Source organism: Periophthalmus magnuspinnatus, chromosome 15, assembly GCF_009829125.3.
Source record: "Periophthalmus magnuspinnatus isolate fPerMag1 chromosome 15, fPerMag1.2.pri, whole genome shotgun sequence".
In the NCBI taxonomy this organism is placed as follows: domain Eukaryota; kingdom Metazoa; phylum Chordata; class Actinopteri; order Gobiiformes; family Gobiidae; genus Periophthalmus; species Periophthalmus magnuspinnatus.
Window position 1 is genome coordinate 67268 of NC_047140.1, and position 16429 is coordinate 83696.

At 44.1% G+C, this 16429-nt stretch overlaps 2 protein-coding genes across 4 annotated transcripts in view; one reads left to right on the plus strand and one right to left on the minus strand.

The window, feature by feature from the left end:
- LOC117382386 (echinoderm microtubule-associated protein-like 4) overlaps positions 1 to 8801 on the minus strand; it is a 32168-nt gene extending 23367 nt beyond the window's left edge. The window contains exons 1-6 of one of the 2 annotated variants that reach the window (XM_033979556.2): positions 8480 to 8801; positions 7411 to 7605; positions 7202 to 7340; positions 3138 to 3362; positions 1948 to 2049; positions 177 to 202 (exon numbers count right to left, since the gene is read on the minus strand). In XM_033979556.2, the coding sequence (XP_033835447.1) occupies positions 177 to 202; positions 1948 to 2049; positions 3138 to 3362; positions 7202 to 7340; positions 7411 to 7605; positions 8480 to 8495 (703 nt within the window). In that variant the 5' untranslated portion in view covers positions 8496 to 8801. The remainder of the gene's footprint in view (positions 1 to 176; positions 203 to 1947; positions 2050 to 3137; positions 3363 to 7201; positions 7341 to 7410; positions 7606 to 8479) is intronic. The other variant, XM_055227017.1, reaches the window with a different exon arrangement.
- Positions 8802 to 11112: 2311 nt separating this feature from the next.
- On the plus strand, positions 11113 to 16310 carry tspan14 (tetraspanin 14). 2 transcript variants are annotated; one of them, XM_033979563.2, is made up of 9 exons: positions 11113 to 11253; positions 12008 to 12088; positions 12969 to 13019; positions 13087 to 13233; positions 13849 to 14019; positions 14496 to 14621; positions 15285 to 15335; positions 15478 to 15591; positions 15804 to 16310. In XM_033979563.2, exons 2-9 carry the CDS (start codon positions 12008 to 12010, stop codon positions 15885 to 15887), a joined length of 825 nt encoding a protein of 274 aa, XP_033835454.1. In that variant the 5' UTR covers positions 11113 to 11253; the 3' UTR covers positions 15888 to 16310. The 2 variants fall into 2 exon arrangements, with proteins under 2 accessions (XP_033835454.1, XP_055082994.1); XM_055227019.1 differs by lacking the exon at positions 13849 to 14019 and having other exon boundaries at positions 11158 to 11253.
- The last annotated feature ends 119 nt before the right edge of the window (positions 16311 to 16429 follow it).

Sequence of the window (16429 nt, forward strand, 5' to 3'; positions counted from 1 at the left end):
AAACCAGGTCTCCAACAGGTCTGAACCAGGACTAAATCAGGACTGAACCAGGTCTAAACCAGGTCTAATCCAGGATCAAAACAGGTCTGAATCAGGTCTGAAACAGGAACTAAACCAGAACTAAACTAGGACTACAACAGGACTAAAATAAGACAAAAATAAGACCATGGACTCACCTGGACTAACCACAGGGTCCTTACTCCTGAAACAGACACAACACACTTAGTATATTCAAAGGTCACGAGAAGGAGGGTGTCAAAGTCTGGGGAGAGGGAGTGGCTGGGGAGGCAGTGTCTGAGGAGGGGGAAAAGGGGTCTGGGGAGAGGGAGTGTCTGGGCAGTGGCAGTGTCTGGGGAGACGGAGTGGCTGGGGAGACAATGGCCATGTCTCAATTCACCAAAATGGCCTTAGATTCACCATTGGAAGTGTGCGTCGAAGGGCAGTTGCGTAATTTCCGGCGCGACAAGGGCTGTCCCATTTCAATGCACCCAACTGAATGCGCCCGACAAACGTGCCCTGCAATTTCCAGCGTTTCCATGGAGATCAGCCGTAACCGAAGTGTGCATCCATGCACACTTCACGCACTGCTATATCTCATCATGCACCGCGACTATGCAAAAAATGGAAGAAAATGGAGTCCGCTACGCAATACACATTCAAATGTTCGTATTGGTTTACCTCATCTACAACAGTGCGACATGAAACTGTTAAATCTGAAAAAAGATAAGTACAGGCCGTGTGTTTGATGATTAAAAAGGAGGGGAGTTACATGGAATAAAGGAAAGTGCAGTTATTGCTAGACAGGAAGAAGACATTATTATCATTAGAAATTATTATTGCAACAAGAATAATGTAAAAATGTTCGTTTCTATTGTAAGCATCAAAGACCAAGAGACTGAAACATAAAGTCAGAAGGGTTTAATGAGTTCCACACAGGAAATGCGAACAATGAAGCAACAGACTCTCAGGAAAGGATAGAAGAGAGTCCTGAGACGTGCACAAAATCTTCATGAGTTCCGGTACATTCCATAGGTCTGCACCCCCTGGTGAGCACATGTCATTTACCTTTGTGTTAGTAAATCAAGACACTGGCTTGATGTAGCGCTGCACTGCTAGAAAATACTTTACAATAATAAGATGAAAAGAACTGGCAAGGCATAGAAACATAGAAACAGTGCCCTCTACTGTTATTAAAGTGGTGTAGCCACTGGCCAAAATACAGAATCGCTAAACTGCAATATCCTACTATATGTACTATTAATCAGTGTTCTCTGGTTTATAGACGATGAATGTCAAAATGATATTGTTACCTCTGTCTCTGTTATTATGTTTTCACAAGGTATATTTTGTTAAAGTTATGAAGTAGCTACAATTGAGGAAAAAAAATCACCTTGAAAGTTATATTTGCCTATTGATATTCAATCTAAACAGAAAGAAATGGCTGCGACAACGACATCTTGACTTTTCTTCTATTAAATAATAAATAATTAAAAATAACGTACGTAATGTACGTATCGTATGCTCAAAGACAGCAGTGGTAGTACGGTCCGTGGTGTAGGCCTGTCCCATTTCAGCAAGATCGCATCTACACTTAGGAGTACACATTTTCGTCCGGAAGCTTCAAACTATACTTTGAGGTGTACTTCAAAGGGTACTGTCAAAAGGTGCATTTTGTGAATTGGGACACAGTGTCTGAGGAGAGGGAGGAGGGGTCTGGGGAGAGGGAGTGTCTGGGGAGTGGGAGTAACTGGGGAGACACAGTGTCTGAGGAGAGGGAGGAAAGGTCTGAGGAGAGGTCTGGGGAGAGAGAATGTTTAGGGAGAGGAAGTGTCTGGGGAGGAGGAGGAGGGGACAGGGGAGAGGGAGTGCCTGGGGACAGGAAGGGGGGTCTGGGGAGAATGGGAGGGGGGACTGGGGAGAGGAAGCATCTGGGGAGGGTGTGCTCACCTGTGCGCCTGCTTAGCAACACGCACTAATACTTTGGAGGTGGAGGCGGCTTTGTGGAGACGATCGTCGTCCCGGTCAAGCGAGCGCCTGGAACTGCCCCCCCTGTGCGCACGCACACACACACAAAAATATTACTATATCGCACACAGATCACGTCTCATTTAAATATCGGCACAGAGAGGCGACGATACTGATCCAGACACACGTGCTGGTATCATAGACTGTAAATGTAAATGGACACAGCTAACCTAAATGCATAGACTGTAAATATAAATGGACATAGCTAACCTGTTAGCCACCGAGTTCCAAACAGGAAGTGATCATGGCTCCATCAACTCTGGCTCCAATTCAGTTTCTGTGTAAATACTGTGGTCCCTCTCTCTGTAACTCCTGCTGTCAGACTCATTATTTTGGTCTTAAATGTTTGTATTAAGCTGCTCCTGGGGCTTTTATTTCACTATTTTGTCCCAATTCAAAACATGAACGTTAATAACAGATCAATCAGGCGCCTTCTTTCCCTGAGGTCGCTCCTGCTAGCATTAGCAATGCTGTCAAACAGGTTTGATTGACAGCATTGCTAAGCACCGCTCCATGCTAAAGCAGCGGTCCAAGCAGAAAGCCTTCAAATACAGTCAACATCCTCGCTCCAGATTGGCTGTTTGGTTGCTATGATACTTGCAATTGGAATTTCAAATATAGAACTATTTACAAATTCACCCGGGAATCGCTTCATTTGACTGCAGCCAAACGCTCTAGGCGATGTCACACTCACTTAGTCCACTTTACACAGTCTATGGTATCAGCTGATCCGTATCGGCTGATATCAATATCGACTAGTATCGGTATCAGCTGTTATCAGTATCGACTGATATCGGTATCAGTATGGTGCCTCTCTGCACAAACATTAAAACACAAGTTAGACTCAAACAAAAGAGAAGCAGAAAGTGGTTAGTGCAAAAACACTTGTTTCCCATAATGCACCAGTGCCAGACTCCCAGCGCTGAGAGAAGGGAAGAGGAGGAGAGAGGAGAAGGAGAAAGGAGATATCCCAGAGCAGTTAGAGGTTAGACTGTCAGACACAGAACTCTGAGGAAAGAGCGACATTTGCAAGCCAAGGGTCTGGGCAGGGTCTGGATTAGTTTGAGAGAAAACTAGGCTTTAGACCGGTCCAGAACCGGTTCAGAGGAGACCTTTTGCTAGAGGCTCCAGTCTGGACTTTGGTCTCGGCTCTGGGCTCGGTCCTGGGTTCTGTGGAGCGCGACTCTGAGGACTGGGACCTTTGGAGGGTGAGGGTCTGGTTCTGGGTCTGGTTCTGGGTACGGTTCTGGGTCCGGTTCTGGGTCTCCTCTTGGATCTCACCCAGGTCAGATCTGGAGTGGGACGTCTGTGGAGTGTCCTTCTTCTTGTCTGTCCCACTGAGTCAAAAAAAAGTTTAGACTTTAAACTAAAGAAAAGTGTGACTGAGAGGATCAACCAAGCCACATCTGTGGAGAGGAGAGTAGCAACCAATCCACGTTAGTGGAGAGGGGAGAGAGAAGGAGGAGAGGAGAGAGGAGAGAAGGAGGAGAAGAGAGAGAAAGACTGAGGAGAGGAGCAACCAAACCACATCTGGAGAGATGAGAGAGAGAAAGCGTGAGCTCGTGCACGTGGGTTGAAGGTAGGCCTGTCAAAATAGCACATGCTGAAATAAATCCAGATGAACAATAAACTGAAAGTCACTTCTGCCACAAAACCCTAAAAAGAATCACCTAGAAGAACTTTAAAGGTTCGACATTATAAATATTATCATATTATAATTACCATCTATAACAAGTAAGAGGAGGAGGTGATCCACGATCACACCTCAAGTCTACACTCTACAAAAAGTTTGCATGTGTATGGGGTGTGTATACGTGTATGAGAAGTGTGAACGTGTATGACAGTGGTTCTTAACCACTTAGCGTTCCTACGGCCCGCGGGCCTTTACGTTACAACTTTACAGCAATGTACGTGTATTTCTGCGTCACCCACACAAACAATCTACACATCAAATGAAAGCTACGGCATTCATCTTTCTGAATATGTAAACCATTTACACCTCTAATCACCACAGTGCTGATAGGAAAGCCGTTTTTACAGAGAAGTCAGAAATGTGGATTTGGACTTCACTTACCTTTGAGCACTCTGGTTCTGTGAAACATCAACATATTCACACAAAGTTGGTCTCATCCGTTCCGTAAAGGTCCAGAGAATATAATCCAGTCAAGAAATGATGTCCACAAAAGAAGTTAGAGCCTCCATGTCCAATCTTCTGCAGGAAAGGGAAATCTGTTCCATCACTTCTCTGCATTTCTTTTGTCAGTTTCAGGCATAATAAACTTCTGACAGCGCCAACTTTGTTCCTCAACGCAAAACAAACTTGTTAGCTTGTGATTGACACCAAAGTTGGCCAATAAGGTGGGGGCTGTAGGTTACTGGAGCCGCGGACAGTGAGTGCTACAGATGACTGAAAGAGTACGCCCCACTCTCCCCCTTGTAGAATCAAGCTGTTACATTACACACGTTTAGTGATGTTTTCCTCTTAAAGCCCATGAACTGCAGAACACGCTGATGCATGACATGCAGTGGTTTACTGTAAACAGACAGAGTTTGCTGGGCGCGTAAAAAGACGAGACTGGATATAAAGATCCGTGTTCCATGCATGTTGCATAATTTTACGCAGCAGTTTTGCGTTTTAAACATGACAAAATGGACAAAACAAAGGAAGTGTGCGACCGAGGACACTGTGGATGTTTGTACAAGTTAAACTAGAGGCATCTCGGACCCGGAGCGGTTCGTGGAACCGAGTGAAGATCTCATGGTGGAGTCAGGAGTAGAGGGACCTTATGTTTTGATGGACTGGATGCTGTTCCTGATCGGCAAGCGTGGTTTATTCTGCTTTTGACTTAATTGTGGGTCAAACGTGTATCATGTGTAATCATTAGCATTAGCTAATGCCAATTTGCGCCCCCCGACAACCACCAATCATCACGCACACACCACTTGGGTGAAGTGTCTTGCCTAAGGACACAATGACAGAACTAAGGACACAATGACAGAAATTGGTCTGAGTGGGACTCAATCCTCCAACCTTCGGGTTGCTGGACCAAAGCTCTAACCACTGAGCCACTGTTGCAGAATGACTGTCTCACTGTACAATCATGTACAGTGTGTTCTTAGTTTCCAGTGTGTGTTTGTTTACATTTTGAAGTGTGTGTGTTTGTTCACTGTTTGCAGTGTGTGGTTTGTAAATATGTATTTATTTTGACCCATACCACTTGTTTTGACTGTATTGTATATACAAATATACATTTTATATTGTGTTTTGATATGATATATAAATGTACAGTAATAGAGCAGCTGGGTGTGCAGATACAGATTCCTCTCAGTGTGAGCTTTCAGTAGAGCCCTCACTGATGTCTGTGGGTTGGAAATTTCAAAGGTTACTGCACTTTTTCCAAACGTTCTCCAAATGTCTTCATTCGGATAGGTTTGGAGAGGCCTGGACTTATTCATGTTTAAATGATTGTAAAACTCTCATTTTTATAGGTATTGACCTCAAATTTGAAATGTAAGTGGTCAACAATCTTGTCAGTTGAGATATAGTGTATTTTTGTCCCTAGCTACCTACTGCAGCTTTCTACACCTTCATTTTCACACAAAAATTTAGGCGAGGATGAGAAAAACAATTTTTTATGTGTGTTCCAAAGTGTATAAATGCTCAGCAGACAAACCTACAGTGATTCAGACACCTGTGGGTAAAACTATAGGGTGTTACCTTTACGAAGACCCCAAACTTGTGCATTTACTACTGAGGGTTCAATAATGGTGATTATTTTAATTTGGAGAGGTCAGAACAAAGGCAATTTCACCAAACTGGCCCGGAATGCTAAGGGGTTAATCTTGTTGGAGGTACTGAATCCCACCAGTTTCATATGCACATTCACCTAACCCTTTTTTATTGAAAAATAATTTTATTTTATTTTTTTATTCAAGACATATGTATGTTTTACTGGTGCACAAAATGAACCGTGCACTAACATTACTGTGTTCAAAGAATAAAACCAGTACAATGCATGAACTCACAACAAATTACATATATACCTTTTTACAAAGACTTGACCGTTTGTAATACTACCACACTGAAATTTTAATTTTTAACCTTATGTATTCCATAATCAACTTATTGTATTTATACTATTTATTATTTTTAACATTTTACACATCACATCACCTAATTTCCATCAGGTTACAATAATAATGAATATTTACTGCAAATCAGTGTGACTTCTGCTGTTGCCTTTGTGAGACCAGTTCAGAAATGCAGGGCTTCACCTTGGCCACTCTCATGTCATTTTCACAGCAAAGTCTGTTCCGTTTTTTCATTTTTATGTCGTTTTATGCCGTTCGAACGGCTCATTTAAGTCAGGCGGGTACTTCGATAGGCACATGTTGCAACATAAGAGATGTGCATGCATGTGTTGAATGCATGTGTTGAATTGGGACACGGCCAGCATCTGGAGACGCTCGCAGTCCACGAATCATATGAGTCGGGTGCATGTCTTGACCTCCGCCGAACCCTTGAGACTGACTCACCGAACCTCTAGGGTTCGATCGAACCCACGTTAAGAACCACTGGTGTATGAGGACTGTGTACGTGTATAGGAGTGTGCAGGTGTATAAGAGGTGTGCGCATGTATGAGGCGTGTGCACATGTACAGGAGGAGTGTGCACATGCATGAGGCGGGTATACGTGTATGATGCATGGGAACATGTATGAGAAGTGTGCATGTGTTGAGGAGTGTGCATGTGTAGAGGAGTGTGCACGTGTATGAGGCATGTGCACATATATAGGAGGTGTGCCCGTATATGGGGCATGTGCACATGTATGGGGCGTATGCACGAATATAGGAGGTGTGCAGACATGTAGGAGGTGTGCACACATGTAGGAGGAGTATGTACGTGTATAGGAGGTGTTCACGTGTATGAGGCGTGAGCTTTAGTATGAGGTGTATGCATGTGTATAGGAGGTGTGCATGTTCATGGTGCTTGTGCTTGTGTATGGGGCATGTGCATATGGATGAGGGAAGTGCACCTGTATAGGAGGTGTGCACTTGTATGGGGCATGTGCATGTGGCAGGTTTGCAAAAGTCTGTGGGAAAAATGTATGGGAAATGCTCATCCCGAACCATAGCAAGCATCACTTTTAAGCTTCATGGTGGGAAGTGAGTCTCACCTTTTGGCGGCAGACGATAGCGTCTCTTTGCGCGTCACAGATCCGGAGTCGCGGTCCCTCCGCCGCCCACCCCCCGAGGGTCCTCCTGAGGTCCCTCCATTTGGGAGACAGGATAGAGAGTAGGCCTCTCGCATGGACCCTGAAAAGAGCACAAAAAGTCTCATCAAAGTGTTACGAGCCCATTCTCTGCTCTGATTGGCTGACCGTACCTTTGCTCTGCCTCTTGCTCTCTTCTGATTGGTTGAGGCGGCGGATGACATCAGCAAGCGCAGCTTTCAGCACAGTAAGCTCATCCTCCTGCGTCTGCACCCGCAGCTCCAGTGCACACACACGAGCATGCACATGCTCATCGCTCTCTAACGTGCACACACGAGCATGCACGCTGTCCTCGTGCACATCCTCATCTGTTCACAGAAAGAAAGAGTCAGGAGCGTGCATGTACAGTCAGAAAGAGAAAATGACTTTTCACTAAACATAGACTTAGGTATCAAAGCATCTGACCCATCCTTCAGTGTCTCTGGGTTGAACCTGCATTTGAGCGGTATCGATACTGAAAAAGTCTCATTGACAAAAAAACGTGTTTGAAATCATGTGGAGCTGGTTCTGAAACCACAGAGGAAACAGGAAGAGACAACAGGGATTTGAGAGATGTAGGACTTAAGTTTAAACATGTTTTAAACATGTCCAGGATCATTCATATCAGAGACTCAAATCTGAAGTTTAAACTCATCCCAAAATCACAGGACCAGAGACACAGGGAGGCCATCTGGCACACAGGGAGGACATCTGACAGAGACTCACAAAGTACAATGATGAAGACACAATAGTGGTGTCACAGCCCTCGTGCCACTGTGACATGTGTACTACTGTGTAATGTATAGTACTCCTGCAGTAGAATTGTAGTATTACTACTGAAACTGTAAACTCTCAGAGAGATCTCAGAATAGATCAAAAGCACAACTAAAGCAGGACAAGACCAGGACTAAACCAAGTCTGAACCAGGACTATATCAGGTCTAAATCAGAACTGAAACTGGACTAAATCAGGTCTAAATTAGGACTGAACCAGGTACGAACTAGGACTAACCTAGGCCTAAACCAGGTCTGAAACAGGTCTAAACCGGCCGGAAGCAGTCTGGACCACTTCCGGTGGCTTTGTTCTACCTCACGCACGCGCGCAGATCGCAGGCTCGTAGGGGGCGGGGCATGGGGGTGACACGTGGAAAGCCGCAGCGGTCCGTGCGCGTGCGTGCTTCGCGTGTGCGCGTGCAGGACTCACCCAAAGAGCCATCCATTGTGCGCGTGACCCAACCCCGTGCGCGTGACTGAGGCCTGTTGTTTCCCGCCGAGCCGCAAGCGCGCGCCGACAGCGGGCGCGAGCACGGACTTCCCCCTCGGTCCCGCCGCTGTAGTCCGGACTAAGCCGAGCTGGGCCGGTCTGACCCGGGTCTAAACGGGGTCTGAACCAGGATTGGACCAGGAATAAACAGGGACTAAACCAGGACCAAAGCAGGACCCGCTGCAGACTGCACAGAGCTTCCGACTCCGCCTCTGAGCTGCAGCACGCTCCCAAACACCGCGAGATTTCGGCTAGACAGAGACAAGTCCCGCGACAGCTCAGGCACAGCGCGAGATCTGGACCTGGCCCGGTTGAGACCGTAGACTTTTTGGCTGCAGCAGAGTCACATGAGTTTATATGTGTTTATCCAGAGCACGTGGCCTGTATAACCAGAACTGTACACAAGTCTGTGTGTATTTCAAATATATGTATTTCACACATATTTCAATATATTTCACATATATTAAACGTATTTCAAATATATTTCATAAATTTCACACATATTTCAAATACATTTTACATATATTACATATATAGTTCACATATATTAGACATACATTTTACATATATAGTTCACATATATTAGACATACATTTTACATACGTATTTCACATATATTTCATAGATATTACATACACATTTCACATATACAGTGGGTCAAAAAAGTATTTAGTCAGCCACCAATTGTACAAGTTCTCCCACTCAAAAAGACGAGAGAGGCCTGCAATTTTCATCATAGATACACTTCACCTATGAGAGACAAAATGAGAAAATAATATATAGAAAATCACATCCGTCTGATTTTTAAAGAATTTATTTGCAAATTATGGTGGAAAATAATATTTGATCAATAACAAAAGTTCATCTCAATACTTTCTTATATACCCTTTGTTGGCAATGACAGAGGTCAAATGTTTTCTGTAAGTCTCCACAAGGTTTTCACACACTGTTGCTGGTAATTTGGCCCATTCCTCCATGCAGATCTCCTCTACAGTCTACTCTTGAGTCCCTGGCAGCGTAGTCTGTTACTGATGGTAGCCTTTGCTACTTTGGTCCCAGCTCTCTGCGGTCATTCACTAGATCCCCCATGTGGATTTTTGCTCACCATTCTTGTGATAATTTTTACCCCACGGGGTGGGGAGCCCCAGAATGAGGGAGATTATCAGTGGTTTTGTATGAATTCCATTTTCTAATAATTGCTCCCACACTTGATTTCTTCACACCAAGCTGCTTACCTATTGCAGATTCAGTCTTCCCAGCCTGGTGCAGGTCTACAATTTTGTTTCTGGTGTCTTTTGACAGCTCTTTGGTTTTGACCATAGTGGAGTTTGGAGTCTTACTGTTTGAGGTTGTGGACAGGTGTTTTTTTTATTCTGATAATAAGTTCAAACAGGTGCCATTAATACAGGTAACGAGTGGAGGACAGAGGAGGCTCTTACAGAAGAAGTAACAGGTCTGTGAGAGCCAGAAATCTTGCTTGTTTGTAGGTGACCAAATACTTATTTTACCAAGGAATTTACAATTAAAAATCCTACAATATGATTTCTTGGCTTCTTCCACCCATTCTGTTTCTCATAATTGAAGTGTACCTATGATGAAAATTATAGGACTCTCTCATCTTTTTAAGTGGGAGAACTTGCACAATTGGTGGCTGACTTTTTTGCCCCACTGTATTAAACATATATTACACATATATTTCACACATATTACATATTTCACATGTATTTCAGAATCAGAAGACTTTTGTTGCCATCATCTGTGAACACAGTTCACAAACAAGGAAATTGCTGCAGTGATAAAATGCAATATAAAAACACACTGAATAAATACAAATAAGGGCATGCACAGAGTTAAAAATGATGTGCTTAAAAATAAAATACTTAGGTATAGAAAATATATAGAACAGCAGCAGCAGAACAACATATATTCATATATATGAATAATATATACAACACATATATTACACCCAAATTTTAAATCTTGCACATATACTTCACATATCTTACACACATATTTCACATATATTACACGTATATTTTACATGTATTTCACACAAATTTCAAATATATTTCACATATATTACACACACATATTACACATATATTACACACATGTAGTTCACACATATTACACATACTTTACACATATCTTTCACATATTGTACTCATATGTTTCACGCAGGTTACACATATCTTACACACATATTTCACATATATTACACATCTTACACACTGTAGTACACTCAGGTACTCTGTGGTACACTATAGTACTCTATGGTACTCTGGGGTACTCTGTGGTACTCTGGGATACTTTGTTTTTTGTTTGTTCGTTTTTTCATATCTGTCTCTTGTTTCTTGTAGTTTTTTCTGTGGAGGTTTTGAAATCCAGGAATCAAATAATAGTACAGTAATCTAAAAGTAATCTATTTAAATCTAACTTTGTGGACTTTGTGAGAACTCTTCAATGTGGAGTACTCTTCAGTGTGGAGTACTCTTCGGTGTGGATACTCCTCAGTGTGGAGTAATCCTGGGTTTTTGGGTTGCAGTTTTTTGTTGTGAAAGTCCGGCGGAAGTGTTGGGACAGAGGCGGAGGTGTCGTAACAGAGGTGGAAGTGGGTGTTGGAGGAAGCAGCGGAGTTTGTTTTTCTGTTTTTCATTTTGGTTTTTTTTTTTTGTTTGTTTTTTTCTCGGGTTCGGTTCCGCTGCGGGACACAGGTGAGAGCTCGGGGCTGGGAATCAGCGTCCAGTACCGGGGGCAAGGTTAGCCTCACCGTTAGCCACGTTAGCACTAGCCTTAGTTTGGTGTAAATAATGCCCCGTTAGCTCAGGTGTTAGCTCAGTGTTCACTCAGTGTTAGCTGCACTTCCCTAGTGTATCTAAACTCTGAAATAATGATGGCACGATTATTCGGTTAATCGATAATTGTGACAGTTCATACACATCATCGTGAGTGCTAAAATATAATAATCGGGGACCATTTTTGAAGCAAAACTTAAGTAATTTAAAATCAGTCTTTGCTCCAAAAACGTACACTCAAACGTATCGTTCTGTCTCGTTTATCTCACTAGAACTTGAGCATGAAGAAAGTTTGACTTTCTAAAGCTGATACGAGAGGAGGAAAATGGATTAGAATGAAAGAAAATGATTTACTCCTGTCTTGTTTTACATAAATATTCGAGAATAATCGTGGTGTTTCTTCTCACAATAATCGTAACATATTCAGAGACTTTCGACTTTAGATCAAAGTCTGAACTCACTGTTTCACATTTATATCAATGTGTTGACATCTTTTATATTTACCTCACTGTGGAACTATGTCAACTCTTCTCTGTACCTCCTCCTCTGTACCTTTTCCTCTGTCCCTACTCCTCTGTCCCTCCTTCTCTTTCTCGTCTCTCTCCTCTGTCCCTCCTCCTCTGTACTTAATGTACTTAATACTCACTGTCGTCCTCTGCTCCTTGTGTTTCAGATGTACTATTATCGATATGAGAACGCGGAGGTCAGCTGCTGTTACAAATACCTCATGTTCAGCTACAACATTGTCTTCTGGGTCAGTCACATGATCTTTAGAATCAGAGCCAGAACTGTCTTCTAGATGCACTGCAGAGTTCTTTAGAGAGCCGAGCTCTTTAGAGAGCCGAGCTCTTTAGAGTGCCGAGCTCTTTAGAGTGCCGAGCTCTTTAGAGTGCCGAGCTCTTTAGAGTGCCGAGCTCTTTAGAGTGCCGAGCTCTTTAGAGTGCAGAGTTCTTTAGAGTGCAGAGTTTAGGCTGTTATGGTTCCTGGTTTCCTGTGTCATTTGGTCCACTGAAATGTGATCTTCTTAGAATATTATATACATCTCACACAGGTTAAATCCGCCCTGTTCTTCAAACTGTTCTATTCACACCTTTAACCATGTTATAGTTGTTTCTTCTCATTGAGCCTCTGAAGTTGTATTTGGAGTGATTCATGTTTGAGTAATTTTTAACCACTTATTTTCAAGACCACATTTTGCCGATCTACCCCCATTTCTACATCCACTGGTACATGCCCACTGTGACATACGCACTTCCTTCTCTAGTTTTATTCTCTTAATCGGTGATACTCGTAGGATTCAGCAACTTTGTGTAGTCATTTTGGCATAAATGAAAAAAAATATCCATAGGGGGCTATCCACAGGGACACTTTGTTGTGATGACGTTTATGGCGACGTCAGGTCTCATTGGGCTTTTCTAAAGTGGAAGTCAGCAGACTTGTTTCTTTTGTTTTGTTTTAAGTTGTTTTAGATGAATATTGTGATTTAAAATGTGTAAATTATAACATAATGGTCCACGAATGTCAGAGGTGAGAACCATAGAGACACAAGCTCGATAGGGCTGATTTAATGAGGATATTATAATATTCAGAGGAGATCTCGCATATTAATGAGGACATGTTGTGGTGTTTTTCAGTTACTGGGAGCAGCTCTCATCGCAGCAGGACTCTGGGCCTGGAGTGAGAAGGTACAGTCCTGGTTCAGTCCTGGTTCAGTCCTGGTTCATTCCTGCTATATTCTTGTGTGTGTTTCAGGGCGTGCTTCAGGACCTGAGTGTTTTGACCCGGATCCATGGTTTTGACCCGGTGTGGGCGCTGCTCGTGGCTGGAGTCGTCATGTTCGTCCTGGGCTTCGCCGGTTGTGTGGGAGCGCTCCGAGAGAACCTGTGTCTGCTCAAAGCTGTGAGCTTACTTTGAGTCTTTGAGTTTATTTCTCAAGACCAGAAACACTGTGGATGCTTTGTAGCAGACTGAAGCTCTGAGCTCGTTTCCCATCTGCAAAACACAGAACCCACAAACAGCATAAAGCATAACATTTATATATACAAACATAACCATTATTTCATCATCGGGTTTGGTTCTGGTTTCATTCTGCTCCATGGTGGGTCTAATTTCTGGTCTCGTTCTGGTCTCTTTCTGGTCTCTTTCTGGTCCATGGGGGTCTAATCTCTGGCCTGGTTCTAGTCTAGTTCTGGCCCATGGTGGGTCTAATCTCTGGTCTAGTTCTGGTCTAGGTCTCGTCCATGGTGAAACTGATCTCTGTTCTGGTTCTGGTCTATAGTGGTTCTGATCATTGGTTCTGGTTTTGGTCTGGTTCTGGTCCATGGTGGGTCTAATCGTTGGTCTGGTTCTGGTCCATAGTGGGTCTAATCTCTGGTCTGATTCTGGTCTAGTTCTCGTCCATGGTGAGTCTGACCTCTGGTCTGGTTCTGGTCCATGGTGGGTCTGATCACTGGTTCAGGTTTGGTCTCTTTCTGGTCCATAGTGGGTCTAATCTCTGGTCTGGTTCTGGTCTAGTTCTCGTCTATGGTGGGTCTGATCTTCTTTCTTGAAGTCCTGGCCGTGGTCCTGGTTCTGGTTTTCCAGAGTCAGGTGTTTGAGTGGATCCAGACGTTCTTCATGAGGAACATTCGAGCCTACAGAGATGACATCGACCTGCAGAATCTCATCGACTCCCTTCAGACATCGGTACGGCTCCTCTGCTCCTCTACTCCTTCTCTCCCCCTCCTCTGCTCCTTCTCCTCCTCTCTCTCCTCTTTCTTCTCCTCTCTCCTCTGTCTTCTCGCTCCTCTTTCCTCTCCTCTCTCCCTTGTGTTCTCCTCTCCTTGTCTCCTCTCATCTCTCCTCTCTCTCCTTTCCTCTCCTCTCTCCTCTGTGTATACTCTTGCATTCTGTTTTTATAGATGTGGTGCTGTGGGGCCCAAGGGGGAGGAGAGACTTTGCCTCCTCTCCCCTCTTCTCCTCTTCCCTCTCTCCTCCTCTCCTCTTCTCGCTTCCTCTCCTCTTCTCCTCTCTACTCCTCTTGTCTCCTCCTCTCTCCTCTCCTCCTCTCCTTTCTCCTCTCCTTTAATCTTGTGTTCTTATAAACATGGTGTTGTGGGGCGCAGGGGCCTCTCTCTTCTCCTCTCCTCCCCTCGCCTGTGTGTATAATCTTGTTCTTATAGACATGGTGCTGTGGGGCCCAGGGGCCGGAGGACTGGGAGCACAATCCTTATTTTTCCTGTAACTCCACAAATGCCTCTAGAGAGCGCTGTGGAGTCCCCTTTTCCTGCTGTGTGCTGGACCCCGCAGTGAGTACCAATAATATTAAGAGTACTACGACTATTACCGCTACTACTACTACTAGTACTACTACTGCTACTACCACTGCTACTATCACTACTACTACTGCTACCACCACTACCACTACTGCTACCACCACTACCACTACCACTACTACAATTGCTACTGCCACCACCACCGCTACTACAACTATTACTACCACCACTACTACTACTAGTACTACCTCTACTACAACTGCTACCACCACTACTACTACTACTACTACAACTACAACAACTATTACTACCACCTACACTACCACTACTACTACTAGTACTACCACTACTACTACTAGTACTACCACTACTACTACTAGTACTACCACTACTACTACCTCTACTACTACTAAAACTGCTACTACCTCTACTACTACTACAACTGCTACTGCTACTACTGCGGCTACCACCACCACCACTACTACTACTGTTGCTACTACCACCACTACTACTGCTTCTACTGCAACTGCTACTGGTACTGGTACTACTACTACTGCTTCTACTACCACCACTAGTACCACTACCACTGCTACAACTGCTGGTGCTACTACACTACTACTACTACTGCTACTACTACTAGTACTACTACTACTAAATCAGAACTTGAGTAAACACTTAAACCTTTGTGCTCTGCAGGAGTCTGTGGTCAACTCTCAGTGTGGATACGACGTGCGTAAAAGGGCAAAGGTCAGACCAATGCCTTCCTCTGATTGGCTCTTCTCTCTCTTCTGATTAGCTCCTCTTTCTCTCTACTCTGATTGGTTGCCTGTCTCCTCTCTGATTGTCTTATCTCTCGTTTCTGATTGGCTGCTCCCTCTTGTTCCTACAGCCTGATTGGTCGGAGCAGATCCACACTAGAGGCTGTATCTCAGCGCTGGAGCAGTGGGTCCCTGGAAACCTCTACACTGTGGCTCTGGTGTTTGTCATCGTGTCAGTACTGCAGGTGTGGAACAGGACTGGAACAGGACTGGAACAGGACTGGAACAGGACTGGAACAGGACTGGAACAGGACTGGAACAGGACTGGAACAGGACTGGAACAGGACTGGAACAGGACTGGAACAGGACTGGAACAGGACTGGAACAGGACTGGAACAGGACTGGAACAGGACTGGAACAGGACTGGAACAGGACTAACTTCCTAATCTTGTTGCAGATGCTGGGGATATATTTGGCCCGAAGTTTAATCACCGACATTTACAAAGTTCAGATCAACCACATCCGAAACCCGGTCTACTGAGGACTGGGCCGGCACTGGGCTGGGACTGGACCAGAACTGGACCAACATTACAAAGACTGCAGTGGACCAAACTAACTACTGAAAATCACAGAGGATTAACTGTGCCTTCTCCTTCTCCAGACTCCTCCAACAGGAACAAACCAGGTCAAGACCCGGGTCTAGACCAGGAACAAACCAGGTCAAGACCCAGGTCTAGACCAGGAATAAACTGGGTCAAGATCAGGATCTAGACCAGGAACAAACCAGGTCTAGATCTGGTCTAGATCTAGTCTAGACCCGGGACAGATCCAAGGCAGTCCAGGAGTTGATCCAGGATCAGACCTGGTTTGGGCCTGGTCTGCTTTTGTAATAATGTTTTATTTTTGTAAACTGTTTGTTGAATGTGCTTTTTACTGAATAAAAATGTAAATTGCTGCGTCTGGATTTCATAAAGTCATGTTTATTCTAAGGGCCTCCATGGCAGAGTGGTTAGCCCTCAGGTCTTTCTTTCCTCCTGGGTTTTTGTGTGAAATATTTAAGACTCTCAAAGTCACAGGGGCAGG